The following is a 24,201-nucleotide window of genomic DNA, read 5'->3' as shown; positions in this document are numbered from 1 at the left end:
TAACTTTTTTTTTTTCTCAAGTGCAACCATAATCTTAATCATAATACTCTCTCAATATTCAAAGTGCAAACAGAGACCAGAGCCACAACTACACAGTCCAGAGATAGGTCTGATATTGGAAGACAGGCTATTGTATGCAGACTAATTTGCGTGCACCAGGGAGCTTGTAGCACGAGATCTCGTCACACCCCTAGTTATTGGTAATACTGCAAAATCTTACCCTTTAAAAGTAGATCAATCTAAAATATTTGTACACTAATGCTTTTTTCAGATTTTGCTGTTTCTGTTTTGGGTGACTTATCCAGGCTAATCAGATATACTGCTTTCATAAATGTATTTTTAAGGGCACATCTTTGGGTCAGTACTGAAATTTACTGAGCAATTTGCATGTGTGTTTTTCCCCACACACTCTTTATCAAACCTGATTCACCATTAAAGCTTAAGGAGTTTTCCATGAGCTGTAGTTTTGTCTCATAACGAAATTCTAACATACCACTGTCTGAATATGTGCTCGCATGTTCTTTCAGTTGTGTTAAAAGCTCTTACCACAGCTCTTTTCTTAATCCTCAATCATAAAGCCTGGTTATCAAGAGAACTAATTAGGCTTTCTTTGTTTTTCAGAAACCGAGCGATAGCTGATTACCTTCGTTCCAATGGATATGAAGAGGCATATTCAGTTTTCAAAAAGGAGGCAGAATTAGACATGGTAAGTGTGGGAACCCCCCTCCATTTAAACCTCAGTCAAACCAATATTTCTTCATTTGAAGAATTCCCCTTTTAATTGGCGCCTCTGTATGAGGTTGTGACTGACAGCGCACGTGCTGAATTAAGGCAGTGCAGAGATAATTATGATGTGTGGCAGATGTGTAAAACCCGATGCTCCCTGTTGTCTAAGTGATGGTTCACACTGATAAAGGGACATACTGAATAGTGTCTCTCCATTATCCCAGGATAGACCAGGATAATTACTGAAATTCAGCAGAAAACGGCTCTGTGTAATATGCTGTCTGGAAATGTGTGAGCCCTTTGCACACACAGAAGCTCCTGTTTAAAAACACTCCTGGTTGAACAGAAGATAAACTGTTTATTTTCTTTGTACAGGGAAGAAAGAGGATGAATTATTGATCAGATTTGTCGACCGAAAGGTGGTCTATGGTGCTAAAAGCTCTCTTTAATTAACCAGAATGCTATTAACATGGATTCATTTAGCAGAAGAGATCTCATCATCGATCCTTCCAGCTGTTAAGATGTTCTAAGAGGTGGCAGGGGTTTGAGACTTTAGGCATAACTGTAGATGAAGAGTGGCTCTCTGAGGGCTGGAGGGAGCTGATGGACTGTCAGACAGGAGTGATTAGAGGCTGGCACGGCTGATGGGGCTGGTATTTAGCCAGTGGCCGCCACACGTGGCAGAGGGTCCAGGCAGATGGTGGATCAGACCTCTGCAGAGGCTTTAAATGCCCCTCTCCCTCAGACGCATGACACGAGCCCTCTCACTCCACTTCTCATCACAGAAACGGCACCTGTTCTGCTGGACACCTCTAATATTACTCCGAAAGTGCCTCCTCTCTTTGTCTGCCACATCCTTTTTTTTTTCTTTTTTTTTATCAAACATAGATCTGGGAGCTGTCTTATGCTTTTGCATTTTTGATGGTTAGAAAGCAGTCTAGTGAAGCAAAACCATGTGTACTCTTCTTTTAGCAAACAGAACCTTCATATTGGTCTCCGGCTGAGACTGTTCAGCTTGCCTATTTAAAAACACATCCATAAAAATGTCTAATGTCAGGGTTTACACACAATTACTCTTGTTGGATTTTCATACTTCAGAATTCGACTGAATAAGAATTAGTCTTGAATAAAGTGGAATTGTGAATGAAGGTAATGATCCACAGCAGCAAAACCAACCATCATGACAAGTGTTTGCTATAACAGCCTCTGATATTACTGTTCTGTATGTTTAAGAGGAGCTCTTGGTCCTAAAAAAAAAATCTAAATCTAAATTAAATATTTAATAATTTATTATTATCATTTATACATATAAAACGTAAGTCATACTGCCCACCCCTAAAGACATTGTTAGTACTGTAATTATTTGTTTTGGTTTGTTAATCGGAGAATGCTAATGGGATTCATGTCTCAAATTGAAAGCTAAATGTGACTTACAGAAAGGTCTAGTTGGTGCCAGGCACCCTAAAGTAAATTTTTCACAGTGCAGTGTTTGTGTAATTGTAATCTTGGTAAGCTCTCGTTGTCTGCCAGAGATTAACCCATGTGAAGGGATTTAGAGGGAATTTACATTTGCCACTGGGGTGATAGGTGTATGCCTCCCTTTTTGCTTAAGGCTGTATGTAATTGTATTTCTTTAATGCAGTGTGTTGTGCTAAGGTGTAAAGTTTGTCATCTTTTGTCACCAGAATGAGGAATTGGATAAAAAGTATGCAGGTCTTTTGGAAAAGAAATGGACATCAGTCATCAGATTACAGAAAAAGGTTTGTGCCTTTCATATTTAATGCAAATCCTATTAAGAACCATGGAAGCAGCCTTGACTCATTGACTATTCATGCTCTGAAATGGCAAAAGTCTGGGTTTAGAAATGCTGTGTTTCAAGTACAGAAACTGTATTCCAAAATGTCACCATTCATTTAATTTGATGTGTGTAATTATGAGTCTTACACATTGTGCTTTCTGCTAGGTCATGGAATTAGAATCAAAACTGAATGAGGCAAAAGAGGAGATTACTTTAGGTGGGCCAATTGCACAGAAGCGAGACCCCAAAGAATGGATCCCCCGTCCCCCTGAGAGATACGCCCTGAGTGGCCACAGGAGTCCTGTCACCAGAGTCATTTTCCATCCTGTTTTCAGTGTCATAGTCTCTGCCTCAGAGGACGCAACAATAAAGGTGAGGTCTTCTGTATCTTCTGTGGCGTTATCAAGCACTCTGTCTGCATGGTGTACATCTCATACCCCTTAAAACTGACCCTGCATTTATTACATTGGTGGCGTTATCAAGCACTCTGTCTGCATGGTGTACATCTCATACCCCTTAAAACTGACCCTGCATTTATTACATTGGTGGTGTTATCAAGCACTCTGTCTGCATGGTGTACATCTCATACCCCTTAAAATTGACCCTGCATTTATTACATTGGTGTGATCAAATCTTGATTTACAGTGTGAAAATGGCCCATCAAATTTAGGCTAACTGACATAATTGCAGCGCCTTGCCTTGAATGAGCTGTAAATTTGACTGGATGGCCACTGTCCTTTTTTTTTTTGAGACTTGGTCATGCAGGGGCTCTTGAGACACACAATATACAAGTCTGCACAAAAGCAGTATGACATTCCCATGGTAATAAGCCCTGTTTCTGCCTGCCTGCTATTCATAACCGAGCCCAGCAACTCTACAGACAACCTGTCTAAACCTATTTATAGCCACTTATTGAGGATTTTTTTGGCTGATTTTAAAGCCAAGAGGGAACATTTTCACACTTTAGATCAGCCAGAAAATTCAGAGGTATAATATATGAAAGGAGTAGTCCTACAGTCCTCCCAATAAGTCCTACAAAGGATTCCACCATTTTCCTGGACACTTGTGTTTTTGAGTGATTCATCACCCGCCCAGTGCCGGCAGCTATGGCCACCAACCTGAGTCTGTGCCCCCTCCTCCCGTGCCCTAGTTTTGTACTTGGTGCTATTAAACCCTTCCCTAAAATCTCTAGCCCTACCCATCTTAACATGGGCGGCCCTCAACCAGACAGCTAGAGCTAGTCCAAATATATTCTGTCCCATTCTCCCCATCCACATATTCATAGCTAATTATCATGGAGCCTGAAGCTGTGCAGCCAAATGCTCTTTTTTTTCTCACCTCTGCTCAGTGTACTGCAGATGTGGTGAGACGGCTGTGGCAGGTCTTTTTTTTTTTTTTACTTAAGCATTTTTTTCTTAAACATGTTAATAAGCAGTTTGACAGCTTTTTTGACAGTTCTCTTGCTTAGCCGGGTTATTGAATCGAACAAAGTTTGCAATTCAGGTTTGCAGTTCAGTTTCATGTGCAAATGTTTTTTTTTCTTTTTTCAGACTGTGATGTTTTATACATGCGCATGAAAATATGACATGCGGTCGAACATTCAGTTTTTTTCTTTCATCTCCACAATTTATCTTAACGTCAACACTCTTGTCTAAAAATAAAAAAGCAGTCTCGGTTCATCCAGCACTTCATGGTTAATTTCATCAGCATGCTCTCTTATTTTTATTTTCCCTTGCTTTTTAAGCCTAGATATATAGTCTTGTTCAGCCTCTGTTCTTCAGATAAAAATGAACAGATTTTTAGGGATGCACATATATTGGGACCATATCGGTTATCGGCTAAATGTATTTATTTATTGCAGTCTCAGCTACATGGTTAAAGCTTACGTGCTTGACTGACCCAGGTGTGCCACATCAGGCTTTTCTTGTGCATGTTTTCTATCAGAACACGACTGGTTAAGTTCAGTCTCCCCCTTTGGAAGCAGGAGACAGATAAGCAGGTGGAGGGGCTTCTGTCACCGGCCCCCTATGTAGCAGACAGAGCTTATCCCTGTGTGTCTGGCTGCCGCCTAGAAACTGCTGAAACCTGATCTTCACATTAAGCCCTGAGGCTGTTTATCATACTGCTGCATCCAGGCGAACAAGCAGATAACATTTGCCTCACTTCACAAAAATGCTTTAATGATAAAGAAAATGATGAAAACTGAATTTTAAGGTAAACATGTCAAAAATGTTCCGCCACAATTTTGCTTGGAGTGCAGTAGATGCTGTAAGGTTCATATGGGATGAAATTCTGACAGGCTGATAAAGACTGAATGAGCAAACGTTCACACTATAGATAATATCCAGAGGGCAATCTTGTGTGTTTGATGGTGTTTAAAAGCTGGCTGCATAACAGATGTTTCACTGAATAAATAATAGCAGGTACAAGCCCAAACCTGCCTTTTATGTATCACCTTATCATTACAAGCTGCCAAACAAGTTAATGGGTTTTTTTATTGAATAGATGCTCATCTTGGTCTAAAATATGTTTTGTGTCTGATCCAGGTCTGGGACTATGAAACGGGTGACTTTGAGCGTACCCTCAAGGGCCACACAGACTCGGTGCAGGACATTTCCTTTGACCAAACTGGAAAGCTCCTAGCCTCCTGTTCAGCAGACATGACCATTAAGCTCTGGGACTTCCAGGGCTTCGAGTGTATCAGGACCATGCACGGTGAGCACGGTGTCATATGTTGTCATTGGTTCTGGGAACTGTTAGGAGCGGTGTGTCGTCTCAGGGGGGAATAGAGTGTCGGGGCAGGTGCTGAATGCAGCTCATTAATGTGCCAGCTTGCCAACAAATCCATAAGAGAGATTCTTCCTGAATTAGAAGCCAGCCTTTAACACATTTACTCAAATATAACTGTGCTGTTTATGAAGGTTTTATTTTTTATAGTTATTGTAGTATTATTATTATTATTATATTATTAATTAATAATTCCTATAAATCTATTATATGCAAAAATATGTATTTGTTTATAATTCATATTTAATATAATGTTGTATAAAACTTTCTTAAGCCTAAGATTTGTTCTTAGAACATTTTGACTTTTTTTTTTTTTTTTTTTTTTTTTTTTTCACTCCAAAAAAATGAGAGATCTGGTCCTCAAGCCATTCCTTAGGCTGTGCTCTTGTTTAAAATCCTAATTGCTTGGTAAATTTTAATAGCTTCTTTGGAAAGGGAGGCCTTCAGGCTTTTCATATGGGAGATCACACCACAAGTGAATTTGCATTTTGTCTTACGGGTGCTGTATTATGTCAACATATCTTTCCATGTGTTAGATGAATAGTTAACACTTAGTGTCATGAAACCCCCCATTTTAGCTTGGGTCAGATCTCACCACAGGTTTGGAAAAGCGCAAAAACAGTCTGTGTGAAAATCTTTGAAGAGAAGGGGGGAGGGGGGCACAAAAGTCTGCGATCCAGTCACTTTATATTCCACTAATTATGAAGTTCAAACTGTATCAGAAACTCACTAATGCACTCAAAATGCTCAAATAATTGTATTGTTTTAGAATCTTACAATACAAACCAAAAACACAGGTACTGTGCATCAAAATACACAAATGCACTTTAGCAGCATTGATTCAATAATAGGTCAGATTTGTCTTGCACAATACATAAATGTTTGTTAACATCTCAAAAAACATATTTTAATGTTTAAAGTGTTCTTAGAGTTCCCTCAAGTCATTTGTAATCCATATAAAAAAATGTGTAAATCCTGAGTGGTTATAATCCAAATAATGTGTGCGACAGCTTGTAATATGCACAAATCCAAAGGCTTGTAATTTACACCCATCACTAAAGCTGGCATGATGCCCTGAGACTAGGGTAGACTGTTCTAGCACAGTCTATCTTTGAAGAGGTGGCAAAGGAACCCCCCTACCTTCTGTTTGCTAGTCCCCCTTCTGCTCGTGCTCACTCTCTCTCTCTCTCTCTCTCTCTCTCTCTCTCTCTCTCTCTCTCTCTCTCTCTCTCTCTCTCTCTCTCTCTCTCTCTCTCTCTCTCTCTCTCTCTCTCTCTCTCTCTCTCTCTCTCGCTTCGTGGGTCGGCTGCTTTAGTGGAAGATTAGGAGATTTGGACAGCAGTTTAATTATCCTCTTTGAGACGAGATAACATTTTGTGCCCCCCCCCCCCCCCATATTTAAGACTGCTTTTTCTAGGCTACTTAGTTTCATCATCTATTGAGGAGCTTAAAAATGGCGTCCTGTGTAATTAGCTCATCTTTTTCCCTGCACACTGTGAGAACAAAGCAGCCCAAGGCAAATTAGCAGCTTCTTATTCTCCATTAAATTTTTCAATGTGTTTTAAACCTTAACCGTACATTGTCAGACGCTAATGTGCATGACTGTCTGCTTTGTATGGTAGAAATGTGTATTTTATGCACTGAATCGAGAAATGAATCTCAATAAATCTCAGACACTGTTGGTCCTTCTTTGAATGACAATTTCAGGACAGTTTGGAAAATTTTATACTTAATTCTTTACTGACCTTTTTTATTTTTTTCAGGGCATGACCATAATGTTTCATCTGTAGCTATTATGCCCAATGGAGATCACATAGTTTCTGCCTCAAGGGATAAAACCATTAAAATGTGGGAGGTGGCTACTGGGTAAGTCATTTAGCAAATGCTGTATGCAGGTTTCATATTTTTTATTTGATATTTATTACATGCATATTGTTAAAGTCCTGGGCTGCTAAAACAGGTTGTTGGTTTTAGATCAATGTGTCTAACCATAGCTTCCTTCAACAAAACAGGCCTTTCAATTACTGTGTTGAGTTACTTCAGCTGAAAAGCACCTGTGCAAATGTTTGTACAAGTAACAAATCAACATTTTGCTCTCAAAGGTGTAATAGTCAGATGTGACTTGCAAACTTATGTGACAAACTTGCAGATATTTAATACCTGAAATGTTCGTGACATTAATAAATGTGGTTAAATCTGTGTTTGTTGGAAATGCTTAACAGGTACTGTGTGAAGACATTCACTGGCCACAGAGAGTGGGTGCGCATGGTGCGGCCCAACCAGGACGGGACCCTGATCGCCAGTAGTTCTAATGATCAAACGGTGCGTGTTTGGGTGGTGGCTACAAAAGAATGCAAGGCGGAGCTTCGTGAGCATGAGCATGTGGTGGAGTGCATTTCTTGGGCCCCTGAAAGCGCTCATCCCACCATCCTGGAGGCGACCGGCTCAGAGGTGAGAGCGCAAAGTGAAAATTTAGGGGGAAATACTGTAGCATTGGTGATGTCAAATATTTGTGCCATTTTAGTATGTTCCATAATTGTAGATGTTGTATGAGAATTATAATTATAGGTAAGGGGTAATTGCTGACTAATAGTAATGAAGTGCATGTCTGTAATTATTTTGAACAGCTTCTCGGATTGTTTTAGCTATAGTAATTGGTGGACAGTAAAGTATTTTTTACTTTGTTTCTGTAATTGAGTACATTTTGTCAATTATCTGTTCTTTATCAAAGCATTTTCATTTCGGTAAACTTTTACTTCACCACGTTTCCAAAGCATACTATCATACATTTAACTCCACTACATAAAATAAAAACATATTGTGCCTTGTTATTTTAAGCTGAAAGAAACTGTCAATACGATGTCTGATTTGTGAATGATCTGATTCTTTCAATGAACCTGTTAAATCGGTTAGCAAATCGCACTCATCAATTAATTCGTTTTTGAGTCAACTGCTGATTCAATGATCCAGTTATTCTGACTCAAAATGAGCCAATAACCAAGAGATTACACATTTACTCTTGTCCTGTGAATTTGTGTGAAATAATTTCAATTGGAAATGCGATTGGTAGTTTTGCAAATCTTTTATGAGGGTAAAAGATTCTCTACGTTGACCAACATAAAGCTTTTTGTTTTAAGTGACATTGGCCCTTTTTTTTGCCTGCAAAGTTTTGCTTATGTGAGATGGTATGTTAATGCTGGATTTTAGTATTGATTATTGTAAAATGAAAATCATAATTTGGTCTGTTCTTTTTTACTTTGTGTACTTCAACCACCACTGGCAATTAGTAACTGGTAACATGTAATATGCACAACATGGGTATGAAACTTAGTAAAATACCAGGTAAAAATAAATTTACAGAAGTATACTACAGATGCTACAAGAAACCAGCTCTCAGATGTTATTACAGGTCAACAGGAAAAAACATTTCCACTTCTTTTAACCTTTTATTTAAAAAAAAAAATGGTTTGAATCAATGGTTCTTTGTTTCTGTAAATAATACAGATTTTTTTCAATTTTATATTGATCTCTTTGTTGTGCACTGTAAACACATTTTGATGGGCCTTTTGATTTTCAACTGACGATCTAAATTTGTCATGTACAATGGTTTGAAATAGACCATGAAATTACATGGGTGGGATTAGCAGTTGATGGCCTAAGGTGAAGAACGTACCATTTGGATTTTTTGCCAGTCTTATGATCAACCGTGTCCAATTTAATCTTTATCTCCTGAAGCATTAGCCCTCACAGCAAGTTGAATACAGCCTTTAACCCTTAAAGTAATTACTATTGTGTAAAGGAAACTTTCACCTCAATAATAAAAAAGCAACATTATTTGGTCTTGTTGAAACTATTCAGGTTGGAATTAAAACTCTCTTGATATCCATAAAACTGCCACAGATGTTAATAACAAAGCCTTGTATGTCATTAAGCCCAATTTATACTTCTGCGTTGAACTCACGCCATAGCTACATCGTAGGCTGTGTGTAGCACACGTACCCTGACGTGCACCTCTCCAAAAAAATTTCAGTGTAGTCAATTCTACGCAGACGTAAGCGCTGTGATTGGTCTGCTAGAACCCCTCCCTCGGGTTTTACATGTTCCCTCTGCATGTGTAATTGCGTGACAACGCGGACAATGACGCAGAAGTATAAATGAAAACCAACGCGTTGCCTACAGCGTAGAGGCTCCGGCGTAGGTCCGACGCAGAAGTATAAATGAAAACCAACGCGTTGCCTACAGCGTAGAGGCTCCGGCGTAGGTCCGACGCAGAAGTATAAATGAAAACCAACGCGTTGCCTACAGTGTAAAGGCTCCGGCGTAGGTCCGACGCAGAAGTATAAATGAAAACCAATGCGTTGCCTACAGCGTAGAGGCTCCGGCGTAGGTCCGACGCAGAAGTATAAATGAAAACCAACGCGTTGCCTACAGTGTAGAGGCTCCGGCGTAGGTCCGACGCAGAAGTATAAATGAAAACCAACGCGTTGCCTACAGTGTAGAGGCTCCGGCGTAGGTCCGACGCAGAAGTATAAATGAAAACCAACGTGTTGCCTACAGTGTAGAGGCTCCGGCGTAGGTCCGACGCAGAAGTATAAATGAAAACCAACGCGTTGCCTACAGTGTAGAGGCTCCGGCGTAGGTCCGACGCAGAAGTATAAATGAAAACCAACGCGTTGCCTACAGTGTAGAGGCTCCGGCGTAGGTCCGACGCAGAAGTATAAATGAAAACCAACGCGTTGCCTACAGCGTAGAGGCTCCGGCGTAGGTCCGACGCAGAAGTATAAATGAAAACCAACGTGTTGCCTACAGTGTAGAGGCTCCGGCGTAGGTCCGACGCAGAAGTATAAATGAAAACCAACGTGTTGCCTACAGTGTAGAGGCTCCGGCGTAGGTCCGACGCATAAGTATAAATGAAAACCAACGCGTTGCCTACAGTGTAGAGGCTCCGGCGTAGGTCCGACGCAGAAGTATAAATGAAAACCAACGCGTTGCCTACAGCGTAGAGGCTCCGGCGTAGGTCCGACGCAGAAGTATAAATGAAAACCAACGCGTTGCCTACAGCGTAGAGGCTCCGGCGTAGGTCCGACGCAGAAGTATAAATGAAAACCAACGTGTTGCCTACAGCGTAGAGGCTCCGGCGTAGGTCCGACGCAGAAGTATAAATGAAAACCAACGTGTTGCCTACAGTGTAGAGGCTCCGGCGTAGGTCCGACGCAGAAGTATAAATGAAAACCAACGCGTTGCCTACAGCGTAGAGGCTCCGGCGTAGGTCCGACGCAGAAGTATAAATGAAAACCAACGTGTTGCCTACAGCGTAGAGCCTCCGGCGTAGGGCCGACGCAGAAGTATAAATCAGCCTTTACAGCAGCTCTGTGTAAATGTATAAATGTGCCTGAACACACTTGTCTGAGCATGCCAGCCTCTCATCAAGAGCAATTTTGTTTTTGTGTGTCTGTTCACACTTCACCTCGAGCAGAGTTGGCCTTGTCAGGGAAATAATAGATAAGGCCTTGAATGTAATGAGCGCCCATTCTTTGCAGAACTATCTAAATGCATTATCGCCCCAAACACCTCTGCTCTTGTTATATCCCTCTTTTCATTGACTGCACGAGATGTGTAATGGGTTTCTGTACTCTATTTTGAGGTGTGGAATTCAAAGGACAGTAATTCATCAGAGTGGTGTTATTTGATGTCCGTTATAGGCACCTCCACTAAAGTCTCTTGTCTCTCCTAATGTTGCTGTTGTCGGCATCAGTCTGTTAAAGACTTGACTAAACGCTATTGCATCTTTCTTCAAAGAACAATAAATATTAATCTATACACATATGCTCTGTGTAAGATGTTGCACATCAGTAGCTATGTTTCCATCCAAAATTTTGAATTTAACTTGTGTGCAAAATTGGAATATCGCATAACATTAAATAAAGCACCTTTTCCATCCAGCAAGTCGAAGGGAACAAAATCATAACTTCTTGATAAACTGCCATCAAATATCACTTAAAAAAATTTAGTTGCTGCAGTAGGAGAAGTCACTGTGAGTCTTTTTTTGTATATAATAAATTAAGCGCAGTCATGTTATCTTGCTTTCGGAGGCGGATGCCTGCTGTTTGGAATGCAGTCGTGTAAAGTTCGTTTTGGCCTGATTTTGCTCGAAATGACATCACACCAGTTTATTCTTCGATTTCGCTTGATGTATAACGCGGCCTTAAGACAGTCCTGGGAGGTAATTTTACTGAAACACTTTGATGAAAGACTTTGGCTAAGGCATTTACGAATGACCAAAACAACACTTTAGATTCTGTGCAAGATAAGTCCGCTGGTTAGTACAGTTATGCCGTTCCATCGCGCCCCAGTTCACATGATCTGTTGAGGCCAAGTCACATGAATTTTTGCACATCAAGGAATTTATTCAGTAAATGTGTTTCCTTTATAGTTTATGCACATGTCTTCTTACCAGATAAAAAAAATATCCAACTCAATTGAGCACATACATTTTTAGAATTTATGCGCATCTTGACTTTTTTTTTTTTTAATGCTATATCCCAAATTTTGCATAAAAATGGGTTGATGGAACGTGTCGGGGAAGTTGCTTTTGTTTGCCAGGCTATAAGCTTTTGTTTATTTATTTTCCTGGCACAATTAATGTTTTCGATGAGATGACAGCATCAAACTTGAAAAATATATTGACATCAAATATATTTAGAAAACAAACATTTTAATAGATTTTAATATATTTGAGGGGGGAAATAATTTTTTTTATTATTATAAAAAAAATGTCTTCATTTACATGAATTGTCCGAACAAACCGATTCACTGCAATATTGTGATTCATGATATGCCACTACTTTTCAGTGACAACAGAAAGCTTACTGGTTTTTAGTATTTTAATAACAGCTGGACTGCCATCACACTAGTTGTTAAATTAATATTTCGAGTTGGCTACTCCACAGCATTTGTCAAATGCTCTTTTTGCTGTTTTGTTTTGCCAGACCAAGAAGAGCGGGAAACCTGGTCCTTTCCTGTTGTCTGGTTCCAGAGACAAGACGATTAAGATGTGGGATGTGAGCATTGGCATGTGCCTTATGACACTGGTGAGTCGGTCTAGTAAAATTAGTGTGAGTCTCTGCATTGCAGAATGTGACTGTTTGAGAAGCTTTATGCTTTTTGAATCTGAATCTTTTTGTTTGGTGTCATCTCTTTAGGTTGGCCATGATAACTGGGTCCGTGGGATTCTTGTGCACCCTGGAGGAAAGTTCATTGTGAGCTGTGCTGATGACAAGACTTTGAGGATCTGGGACTACAAAAACAAGCGCTGCATGAAGACCTTGAGTGCCCATGAACATTTTGTTACCTCTCTGGGTAAGTGGCCGTATTTACAGTAATCTTCTCTCACTGGTTTTTGATGTTGTTTTGTTTGATGTTTGATGTTCAGTTGAACTGAAATGCATATCAGTTGTTTTGATGACCAAGGAAGGGTAAAGATGGGTAAAGGGTAAAGAAAAAGGGAGCACATCCTAACTTCCCCCCTAAGAGTGATTTTGAAGTTTGAAACTCGACAAAAGGTAGTCCTGTCAGCCGTTGGCAGCTTATTTAGAGAGGACGCTGAACCCTCCAGTCTTTTAACTGCTCGAGTCCAGATCTTTTCAGTGGATCAAGGCACTTAAGCTCTCTAGAGATACTTGATGTTATTCAGCCAGTTCCCCTGTAGGCTCCTGTGAAGCTTCAAACTTCCTTTTAAAAGCACTTCAGTACACAACACTCATCTTCTAGACTATTGATTTGAAACAGTGGTTTTGGTGTGAATAGAGAATGTCTGTTTGAGGCTTCAGGTCTCTTGACACTGTTTGAGCTTGTGAATCCTGCTATTTGAAGTGTTTTATGTATGTTTTAAAGCTGAAGTTTAATCTGTGCCATGAGCATCACCAAAAGGAATTGGTAAAATACAGATTGATTTCAAACAAGATTCTCCCCTCCTCTCTTCCATTTGTCAAATGATCAGACAGCCTCACCCTAAACTCTTTCTTTTTTTTTTTGAAAAATTGTCACATTACACAACATCTTTGGCATTTTTAATCATCAGCCATTACGTTGTTTTGTTTGTCTTATAAACGTCAGAAGTGGGATTATTTTTATTTATTTTTTATCGCAGATGCACAGGATCTCTTATTCCCCATCTTCATTAGTTTACGGTCTTTTTAACAGTCCTGTTTAATAAATTATTAGACTGAACTGCTAAATAAGGAAATGGTATATGAAGTATTACAGTGTTTGCCTTTCTATTATGAGTAATAGTAATTATTAGTTCAAGTCTGTATGTTCCTAAAGTATAGTGTCTCTAATCTCTCCACAGATTTCCACAAGTCGGCTCCGTACGTCGTCACTGGGAGTGTAGATCAAACAGTAAAAGTGTGGGAGTGTCGCTGATCATTGCCGCAGGACCCTTCACAACACCTCCATGCTCCCTTCCACCCCCCCGGACCCATTCCACTTCCCCCTCAGCTTCCTCCTGCTCTTCTGGATGCACTCGAACACCACGGTTATCACCCACCAAACTCTGGTTCAATAGCGTGTCCTTTTATGTAAATTATTCTGGATGTAGATCGAGCTATTAAATAAAAAAAAAGTATTCTTGCATGGTGAATCCAAAACTGTATACTGTAAATTTACACAATGTTGTCTAGAAGTACCATAGGTTTAACACAGGCTGATCTTTCACTCAGCCTGACCTACCGAAGGCAGAAGCTGACTGGGTTAAATGTAGGGCACTAAACTGATAATTTAATGACAGTGTCTGATTTCTTTTTGTCTTTTTATTTTATTATTTTATTAGGTTTTTTTTTTTTTTTTTCGTCCACTGTCTTAGTCTGTTTGTGCCTAGCTTGGAGACCAAGATCAAGGGGCAAAGGCTACAGAACGAACCTATAATGCTGAGGAGGAGAGTTGATCTGGGGCTTGTTATCAGAGTTATTCTGTAGCTTTGTTGCATCACTTCTGGAGTGTACTTACCATTCTCTTCTTGTGGATTTAGATAACATTTAATGGTTGCATCTAAGAACGTTTCATGTGTTTTGTCTGGAAACCTTTGGGAATAAATCTTTGTACACTTGTCATGACACGTCCTACTGAGAAGTACAATCCCAGAGACATGACTTTACACTGTAAGAGAGAATTGTGCTTAATTATAGGAGTGAATTTGTATGGAACTCCTGCGTCCAAAAAGTCATGCAGAATAGTGGGCAGCAAGAGTTTTTCTTTTTGGCCTAAATCAGAGATGGCTTTAGTAAAGATTTTGATTTTGACCTCTATGATTTGTCTGTCACTCAGGAGCACTTCAAACTTGTAAGCACCGTAAACGTTGCCTCTACGAAGCACTTGATTTGGCCCTCAACGTTTAAGATTGCGTTCAGATGAAGACGTCCTGATTCTTCCTTTGTTGTTTCATGATCTCGTTGCCCCGTATGGCAGATGCGCAGAGACTTGAGAATTCATAACCTTCGGTTCAGACATAGGATTCAAAGCATGACAAGAGCTCAAAGTTTCCTCTCATCAGGGGATGTGCAAAAATCTGTCCTAAAAGAATGAGTGCAAAGATTTCCAAGGTGAAAAAAATTAAACGATGGGCTAATAATAAAAAAAATAAAAAAAACTGTGGAAAGCTCAATCTCATAATAAACAAGCAAGTTGTGGAGCTGCGAACTGATGATCTGCCTGTTCTCTCTGTGGAGAGTCCTGATGGTGACTCCTATTGTAAAGGGATCTTCATACTGTGGACCATAGCTGAATATCCCTAAAATAACCACAGGTGCTCAAGCCATTACTCAAATGTGACGAGTGGCACTTTCTCTGCTTTATCTATTAATAAATGTACAAAAAAAATACACAATGGGAAATTATTTGATAACGTCCCAAACATGGAGATAAACCATTCCATATCTTTTAAGGAAAATATATGCCTTTTGACTTTGTGCGAAGACAAAAGATATTCAATTAACTTGCACATCCCTGCTATTGTTAGATTTTCGGTCCCATCGGATTGAAGGTTTACGCAATGTAAGGCTTCAAAATGCATTTTAATTCGCCTTTTCATTCCAATGCAATTATATAATAAAGAATTCACTGCTTAACCATGCTATTATCAAGCGATTTCCTGTTGTGTGTGTACTGGGTGTACCTACTGCTGCTGAAAATCTGATAGTGACTAGTCTGAGATCTGTACCTGTCCACGTAGCACTGCTGCATGTAACCGTACTGAGAATTGAGCTGTCTGGTGGGGAACCATTGGCCACATTTGATGTCCGACCATCCTCAAATGGTCAAAGTGACGTCTAATATATTTATATAATGTGCTATGATTGGTTCATGAAGCTAGACACCCTTCCAGATAGGTCAGCTGGCGTGCTAACAGTGGGCCGCTCAGTTTGTGGTTGTAGAGGCCGATCTGTGTGTGCTTGAATGAAGGAAGATGACGACTTTATTTCGCTATGGGATTGTGGCAGACTGAGCAACCCAAGGGAGAAGTGCCCATCGCAAGCAAACACCGTTGATGCCTCCTGTAGTTTCTAGTGGAGACGATTGACATTGGTTCTTCAGTCACTTCACTGTGTTACACAGCACCAAAAAGAGATTCATATGCGCTGGGGCTGTAAACCTAAACCAAAAAAAAAGTGGGTAATTTTGGACAAAAAATATTTCTGAATCTAATCATTTGTAATTTAAGCATGTATTAACATTGTCCAGAGTTTATTATCCCCATGAGAAGTGCTACTCCCTTATGATTGGCTTTCCTTAAGACCTTAAGATTGGACATGCCTCTTTTAAAAGGTCTTGATGATGATGACGACGACAATGATGATGTCCTGTTTTTATGTGTCCGGAGAGAACGTTTGCTATTCGCAGGTCCCAAGCAATCCCACTTCTGCACACGCTGGATGGGTTCATGTACAGACAGACTCATGAAGGTCCTGTCTGTAGGTCCATCCTCCAGCCACAGGTCTATCATCAGCTATTACTTTGTGAATAGATTGGAGGCTTCAGTCTTCACAGCTTGGATGGGACTCTTTGCTTTTTATGGTATCACTGTTCACACAGCCAATTGTTAACAATATATCTGGATGTTATTGTTTGCAACATAATTAAAGAAAAAAATATGAATGTTGTGTCTGTTGGTAGTGATGCTGTATGAATAATCAAAACAGGGATGTGACACTCAGTTTCCAGTGGTTACAGTTACAGTTCATTACATTTTCTGCATATTCCACTTCAAAATTTGTTCACAACTTGTTCTTACACACTTACATGGTTTCATTTTAAATAAAATAATTAAATTACAAATGCCTAAACAGGTCAGAAAAAAAATAATGCAAACTTTGATAATTAAATATATAAAATACAATTATCTTCTTTTTTTGTGAAATAATTATAACTAAGCAGTAATACACAGAACAATTAATAAAAATGGATTTAAAATGCAAATACTATATCCATTTATGTAAAAAAAGAAATAGACTGACATTAGCAATTTTTGCATGAAGAATATAAAGGTTTACCTGCCTTACTATAGTTAGTATTTTAGAAAATGTTACTTTTGTTATTAGTTATAAATGCGCAAATATAAATACAATATAGAACAGTAACCACCAGTACAAAATAAGAAAACAGCCAGGGGAAAAAAATAAAATAATAATAACTATCATAATAATACATTATTATGTTAAAAAAAAAAATTATAATAGCAAATTAACTGGAAAATACTACATTTTATATTATTAAAATAACCCGATCCCATGACGCCATATGTGTGCGCCGACGCAGAATTGTGACTGAAGCGGAACCCGGGAAGAAACACTTGAACGTTAGTACAACGTGATTTGCCAATGACAGCCGAGTGTGTTGAACACTGAGAAACTCCTGAAGTTTTCACTCATCGGTATTCATCTAATCTTCTGATATTTTTAAACGGTATCTAACGATATTTTAAAGGAGTGTCGCCTGTGCTATTGGTTAGAGTTGCATGTTTGCAGTGTCTTGTCTGGTGAATCTATTATTAGCTGTTTGGCTATTCTCTTAGCATAAATCAAGAGAATTACCCCTGTGCACGTTTGTGATTCGTGATAATATATTACATTACATACTGACAGGAGTAATATGACTCCTGCATACAGCATAACAGCATGTGTCGCACTTTAAATCATGCACATGGAAAACAAAACTTAAAGCAACAGTTCACCCATAAATTAAATTTCTGTCGCTTACTCACCCTCACGTTATTTAAATTTGTATGAATGTATTTCTTCTAACAAGAAGGATATGTAAGGCAGAATAGTTGTGGCTGACAGTCTCAGTCACCATTGACTTTCAAAGCATCTTATTTTTTCTCCATACAATGAAAGTGAATGGAAACTGGAATGTAATGAACTATCTCTTTAATTCTGTTTGACTCGCGACTCTTAAGATTCGTGGATCTTTTTGACTGCTGTTTGTAGTGACGTGCAATCTGTATTGCAGGAAGAATGGCTCTGAATAAATCCATGCATCCTCGAAACCGTTATAAGGATAAACCTCCAGACTTTGTCCATCTGGCCTCTAAATATCCTGAATTCCAGAAGCACGTGCAGACCACACTGACCGGCAGAGTGACGTAAGTCATTTTGTTTTTGTATCTTTTAGGTGTCATATGATTTGCTAGAGGAATTATGACGTAAATGTGTTGTTTTGTTCTCTAGTATTGTGAGAGAATGATCTTCAAATGACACAAGCCGAGGAGGATCATAAACTCCTGCTCTTGTTGCAAATAGATATATATTATTTAGGTGTGACTGTCAGCTACAAATGATAGTAATATAGAGATGTTAGACAATCACTCTTATACGTGTCAGGGAATTTCAAAGTTCTTTTAGTGGTATATAAGTGTGTGTGTGTATATATATATATATAGCTTTGTAAAGAGACCACTGCAATATTAGCAGTTTCTCTGGATTTACTATATGTATGTGTTTGAGTAAAATTAACATTTTTGTTTTGTACTATAAACTTCTGACAACATTTCTTCAAAATTTTAAATAAAAAAATATTGTCATTTAGACAACTGGTCTATATAACAAAAATGATGCCATGACGTTTTCAGACCTCGAACGATGCAAAGAAAACAAGTTTATATTCATTTTTAAACAATTCATTACTAATATTTTAACTAAGGGAGAGTGTGTCATGTGGTAGCTGACTTTATGCCACCCTTGGACCAAAAAATTCAAGCAGCGCAGCTTTGTTTGTTGCTTGTGATCTTCCATCTTCCTCTTGATCACATTCTAGAGGTTTTCAATGGGGTTCAGGTCTTGAGATGGCCATGACAGGTTCTTGATCTGGTGGTCCTCCATCCACACCTTGATTGGCCTGGCTGTGTGGCATGGAGAATTGTTCCTGTGGTTGGGGAACATTGTCAGAGCAGAAAGAAGTCAGTATTCTGGGCCCAATTTTTTTATTATTATATATGTTTCCCTTAGGTTCTATATTTCATGGTCATGGATTATCTTTTCATTGTTACACAGATGACACTCACGTGTACCTTTGTGGAAACAGGATAATAGTTCAATTGAGTCACTATTGAATTGCCTCCATGAAGTTACTTTTTTTTCTTTCTTTTTTTTAATGAAAGCAAAACTGAAATAATCTGGGTTGCGGCTCCTGATACTTAAAAAAACCCTTTCTGTAAAGTGGTGAATACAAGACTTGGTGAATACAAGTTGTGGGTTTGTTTCATTTCATTTCTTTGTTATTTAATTGATGACTAGTCTATTCTTGGGCTATGGTTTAGGCGTCTATTAGATTTTCACTGACAGCTCAAATTTTGCCTTGCTTTAGCCTAGACGTCTGGGCTGTTAGACGGTTTGCTTTGGACGGCTATTAGATGCCTTTTAAATGCAAAATTGCTTGCTGGGAAAGGAAACCATTTTTGTCTTCTAGTAATTTGGAAGTTTATTCATGCTTTCATCTCTGTAAGACTGGATCATTGTAATTCACTGTATGAGCCAATCACTGTTAAATGGTCTTCAATTGGTGCAGAACGCTGCTGCCAGACTCAGACTCAGGTACTCGTAAGAAAAAGCATGTAACGCCTATTTTAGCCTCACTACATTGGTTGCCAATTCAATATAGAATTGATTTTAAACTATTGATTCTTGTATACAAAGCACTACACAACTTGAGGCCTTCATATTTAGCAGATCTTTGTGTACATAAACCACCTAGGACTCTCAGGTCAAGTCAGATGACTTCAGATGGTCCTAGGACCATATTAAAATTGAGTGGCATCTAAGAATTTGCAGTGGCTGCTCCGAAGCATTGGAATATCTTACCGCTACACCTAAGACTAGCATCTTCCCTAGGCTCTTTTAAACGTGATCTGAAATTACATTTACTTGCATTAGTTTTTGGCTAGAAAGAGGCTCTCGTTGATCTTGTGTATCTGATTCTGTTTTTCACTGGTTGTGTGTCAGTGTTATGGTGTTGTTAGTTGAGTTATGTTATGATGCTATTTTTTTATTTGATGAATATGCTTGTACAGCACAATCATGTTTGATTGAAACAGAAAGAATTATACTTTAACTCAAGACAACAGGCACTCTATGCCTATTAAATTCGTTAATGTAAATTAGAGATCACCTTTAATACCCACAAACTAGTATGTTGATATCTGATAGGATGCATGCAGTCTCTTGCAGACTTCTGGTTTGGCTGTGTAAAAGGAGATGAGTTATTTGTAAATCAATAATCACTTTGGCGCAGTACTTTAGGCCTGTCCCATTGAAGCGGCTGCTATGATTGGACGAGCTTCCTGCTATGATTGGACGAGCTTCCTGCTGTGATTGTCGATACACAGCAGCGCATCCAGGCCTCCAGGGGAGGGGTGGAGCTCGTGCTGTTGTCAGAAAATGAACTTGACAAGCAGCACTCTTCTCTGGGAGAAATTGCCTGAGTTTTTTTTTGTCCTCTCTATCTTCTTTCTTTTTTTTTTGCCTCACTTGCGAGATTAGTTTTTGGTCTAATGGGAATCATCTTGTGCAAACGCCCTAAAGTCATGTCTGAGGCTGAACATCTTGCATTTTTTTGCCAAGTCTCCATATTTCCAGTCATTCCCACTTGGTTGTGCACCGTTACTCTTGACCTTGCCAAGAGGTGTGTACTTCTCTCACTACTGAGTGAAACGTCCCGAGGGTTTTCGAGGTAGTGCATGCAAATCGCCCGCTGTGCCTGCAGGGTTTCAGTCCTAAAGAAACAGGCGATGTTTGGTTCCGTGAAGTCTTGACTGGAGCAAAGATCTCAGCTTCTGGGAGTTTAGCGCTTCAGGTACCAGAAAGCAGTATCTCAAATCTCTTGGGTGTCTCCATAGTCTTAGCCAAGCCTTAGGGTTTGTATCACACACTAAAGTTTTTACAGGCTCAGCCTCCATCGTTATTTTAGCTATTGTTTTGGACCCGTTTTGGCAGCTGAAAGAAAGACCGCACTGATTATGCATGTATGAGAGGAAGCAGGAATCTTGGATGCTGCCTTTCGACACTGGGCTGTTTCCTGTCCGTATCTGTGGGAAAGCACTGCAGATGTGCACTACAGAGCTGTAGAGTGGCAGGTGGAAATTGGTAGAAAAGCATCTTGGTGCGGAAGAACGCCTCAAGTGTTTGGGATTTGGAGGGTATGGAGCTTGTAATTGGGACACAGAAATGTGAAATACCTCAGGCGGTGTATGCTGGAGTGACAGTGACTTTAGTAGTCAATGATCACGCTGGAGTGATCATTGACTACTAAACATCATAGAACTGAGAAAGAACATTGAGATTTGATTAGTGGTTGACCAATAGGGTTTTTTGACCGATGTCGGTATCTAGAGGTCAGGTTTGGCTTATAGTAAACTGATATGTATTATTGATATCAAATGACACAAAAAATCTGAATTATTATTTTATATAAAAATATATTAATATAAAATATATTAATATATATATATATATATTTTTTTTTTTTGTATTTACTACGAATGGGTAACAATGATTGGCTAGTTGTCCAAGAACGTTTGACATTTTTAATGGCAGTTCTTATGTTAGCATTACCATATGTTACCATTTGCATGGTAAAACCCTCTCAAAAATGTTTTAAATTCTCTCTCACAAATTTGGACAGTCTTTGTCAAATTTCTTATGCTCATCAAGGATGCATTTATTTGATTTGAACCCGTAATATTGTCAAATAATTACAATTTAAAATTATAAAAATTTCAGCATCATTACTCCAGTCTTCAGTAGCCGCGTTTCCATTACCCTTTGCGCAAATTGAAATTGCGAATTGAAAATACGCACAATGGAAACACGTAAATTTCGCAAAAACTCCCATTTATCGCTAAAAACTGTTTACGCTCGCATGAGGTGGTTTTTCAGGCAATTCGAAAAAGAAATATTTCGCAAAACTGCAATGGAAACAGTTTTTGCGCATTTACAGGTCACCTGACGTAGATGACGCAGGATGTTCTTTATTAAATTCATAAAAGACAAAAGAATTACAGGAATAGCCTACTGGATTCTAAACCTCAAAGAAATGCCTTTCCTTACCATTAATGCTTGGATAACACACATACGTCTCCTTCGAATAATAATATGGTTGGTATATACGTAAACCTACCAACATCTGTCGCCATAATATTTGGAATGACTTATCGCGAGGGGAAAAAATGCCGTTTTAGTCGCATAACATCGGTTAATGGAAACGCCGTCATTTCGCAATAGTTTTTTGTTGACATTTAGAAAAAATCGTTAAAGTTTTGCGCAAATCTGTAATGGAAACTTGCCTAGTGTCACATGATTCTTCAGAAATCATTCTAATATGCTGATTTGGTGCTCAAGAAACATTTCTTGTTATTATCAATGTTGAAAACAGTTAAGCTGATTAATATTTTTGTGGAAACTGTTATACATATTTTTCAGGAATCTTTTATGAATAGAAAGTTTTATTTAAACATTTATTTGAAATAGAAATCTTATTACAAATGTCTTCACTGTCATTTTGGATCAATTTAATACATCCTTGCTTAAACTTGCCAAATTTGACTCACCCCACACATTTAAACGGTAGTGTATGATATCACACAATTTGATTTAAAGACAGATTTAATGTTTGAATGAACATAATGTGTAACATGCACAGAAATGCTGCAATAAACTAAAATATAATTTATTTTGCATTCTATTTTCTAAAGTACTTTGAAACTATTAAAATGAGCTTGAGAAAAACGAATATAAGTCAGTCAGTCAGGATTTCTGGGTCTAATTGAGGTATGTGATATTTTTCTTGTGTGTATTGTCTATTATTGTTTTTTTGTTTTGTTGACTATAATAATATCACAGAGAGAACTGTATTTGGCCTGTCTTTCCTCACCCACAGCGCTGATCCTGTCTAGTCACGTCACATTTCCTCAGCAGGAGAAGTCATTATAGCGTGACAGAGAGAGAGAGAGCGAGAGAGATATGTGCTTCAGAGACAGCAGAGGAACAAAAGAAAGCCGCTCTGTACAGACGTGTGCTCACAGCCCCAGACTGTATTGACGTCTGTGCACCTGGAGAGGCTCAGCTGATAGCATTAGTGTGTCCATCTTTCTGCTGTCTTTTCTCTCAGGTGCTCTGTCAGGTCTGGCCGTAGAGGCTGTGTTTGAAGATGCGGCTTGAAAAGAGTCCCGTGTTTCTTCACCCTTTGATTCCTAATGATGGTTTTGAAAATTCAAACAACGCCCCTGGAGCTATTCGCCTCTGCGGTCTAATTAGCAGGGTTTTACAGCCTGTCCGCCACAAACTCCCTCCTCTGTTAGCCTTTCTTCGTCTTCTAGTCTTTTGTCCCTTTGCTAGTGCACATATAGAGCATACAAATACCTTTAATTTTTTAATATGTTATCAAATTAATTATTTTGATCAGGGATGTACAAAATATGTCATTACCATTATTGTTTTTTATTTTATTTATTGTTCTCAGACTATATTGAATATTATATATAGGCTGATATTGGATATTATTGTGCATTCTTATTTCGCCTATGTTTACATTAAGATTATGATTGCCATCATCTTAAAGTTTTCATCATCTTACTGTTTTTTTTAAACAGTAATAATTTAATAACACTAAATATATTTAGCAATTGTCAAAATGAGTATGCATTTTATACTCTATATAATATTTTATATTATATTATTTGTTTTATATTAATGTTATAATGTTTATTTATATATTTTCAGATTAATTAACTTATTATTTACTTTATATCAATGCATTTCTAATTTTGATATTAAGTTTTATGGACCTTAAGTGCACAAAATACTTCATATTGAGTTACTAAAAGTAAATACTTGCAGGTAAATGAGTGAGATGTGAATTAAATTCTGATTGATTTTAGTGAGTTCAATTAGTGAAGGATTTGTCAGAGTGATTCATGAAGAGAACCGGATCATAAGAATCACCTTTTCATGAATCGGACATGACTTTGTGCTTTTTGTTTGTTTATGGTTGGAGCTTATACAATAGAAAGATGTGCTGTCTTTGCATTGATTTTTTTTTTTTTAGTGAGTAGAAGCTCACAACTCAAATGAAATATTGTTTTTGCAGTGGCGCAGTAGATTCAGCTAATTAGTGGTGCTTTCTGGACCAGTGGTCTCTGTTCAAGTTAAGTGGTGCATAAACACCTGATCAGCTCAAAGTCCTCATTTGTTCCTCATGACTTATGCATGATTGATCGCTTTGATCAAACCAACATCGGCCACATTTATCCAGGTGGATTTAGTTAGCACAGATCTGGGTCAGATAATAAGGACATTTGAAATGACCACACTGGTCTTAACCGAGAGAGGGGCTTTGTTCAGTTA

At 38.6% G+C, this 24,201-nt stretch overlaps 2 protein-coding genes across 3 annotated transcripts in view; both read left to right on the top strand.

Annotated features, from left to right (window-relative positions):
• pafah1b1a (platelet-activating factor acetylhydrolase 1b, regulatory subunit 1a) overlaps nucleotides 1-16,462 on the top strand; it is a 43,944-nt gene extending 27,482 nt beyond the window's left edge. The window contains exons 3-11 of the mRNA XM_084125748.1: nucleotides 622-706; nucleotides 2,412-2,486; nucleotides 2,690-2,896; nucleotides 5,071-5,239; nucleotides 7,075-7,177; nucleotides 7,534-7,762; nucleotides 12,301-12,402; nucleotides 12,514-12,670; nucleotides 13,662-16,462. Of these exons, the coding sequence (XP_083981874.1) occupies nucleotides 622-706; nucleotides 2,412-2,486; nucleotides 2,690-2,896; nucleotides 5,071-5,239; nucleotides 7,075-7,177; nucleotides 7,534-7,762; nucleotides 12,301-12,402; nucleotides 12,514-12,670; nucleotides 13,662-13,735 (1,201 nt within the window). The 3' untranslated portion in view covers nucleotides 13,736-16,462. The remainder of the gene's footprint in view (nucleotides 1-621; nucleotides 707-2,411; nucleotides 2,487-2,689; nucleotides 2,897-5,070; nucleotides 5,240-7,074; nucleotides 7,178-7,533; nucleotides 7,763-12,300; nucleotides 12,403-12,513; nucleotides 12,671-13,661) is intronic.
• A 674-nt stretch (nucleotides 16,463-17,136) lies between these two features.
• The window catches only part of mettl16 (methyltransferase 16, N6-methyladenosine), a 37,642-nt gene continuing 30,577 nt past the window's right edge, over nucleotides 17,137-24,201 (top strand). Inside the window, exons 1-2 of one of the 2 annotated variants that reach the window (XM_084125747.1) lie at nucleotides 17,137-17,269; nucleotides 17,816-17,948. In XM_084125747.1, coding sequence (XP_083981873.1) covers nucleotides 17,821-17,948 — 128 coding nt within the window. In that variant the 5' untranslated portion in view covers nucleotides 17,137-17,269; nucleotides 17,816-17,820. The remainder of the gene's footprint in view (nucleotides 17,270-17,815; nucleotides 17,949-24,201) is intronic. The other variant, XM_084125746.1, reaches the window with a different exon arrangement.

This window comes from Abramis brama, assembly GCF_963993115.1.
Source record: "Abramis brama genome assembly, chromosome: 10".
NCBI lineage: Eukaryota > Metazoa > Chordata > Actinopteri > Cypriniformes > Leuciscidae > Abramis > Abramis brama.
This window is presented reverse-complemented; position numbering and strand designations above follow the sequence as displayed.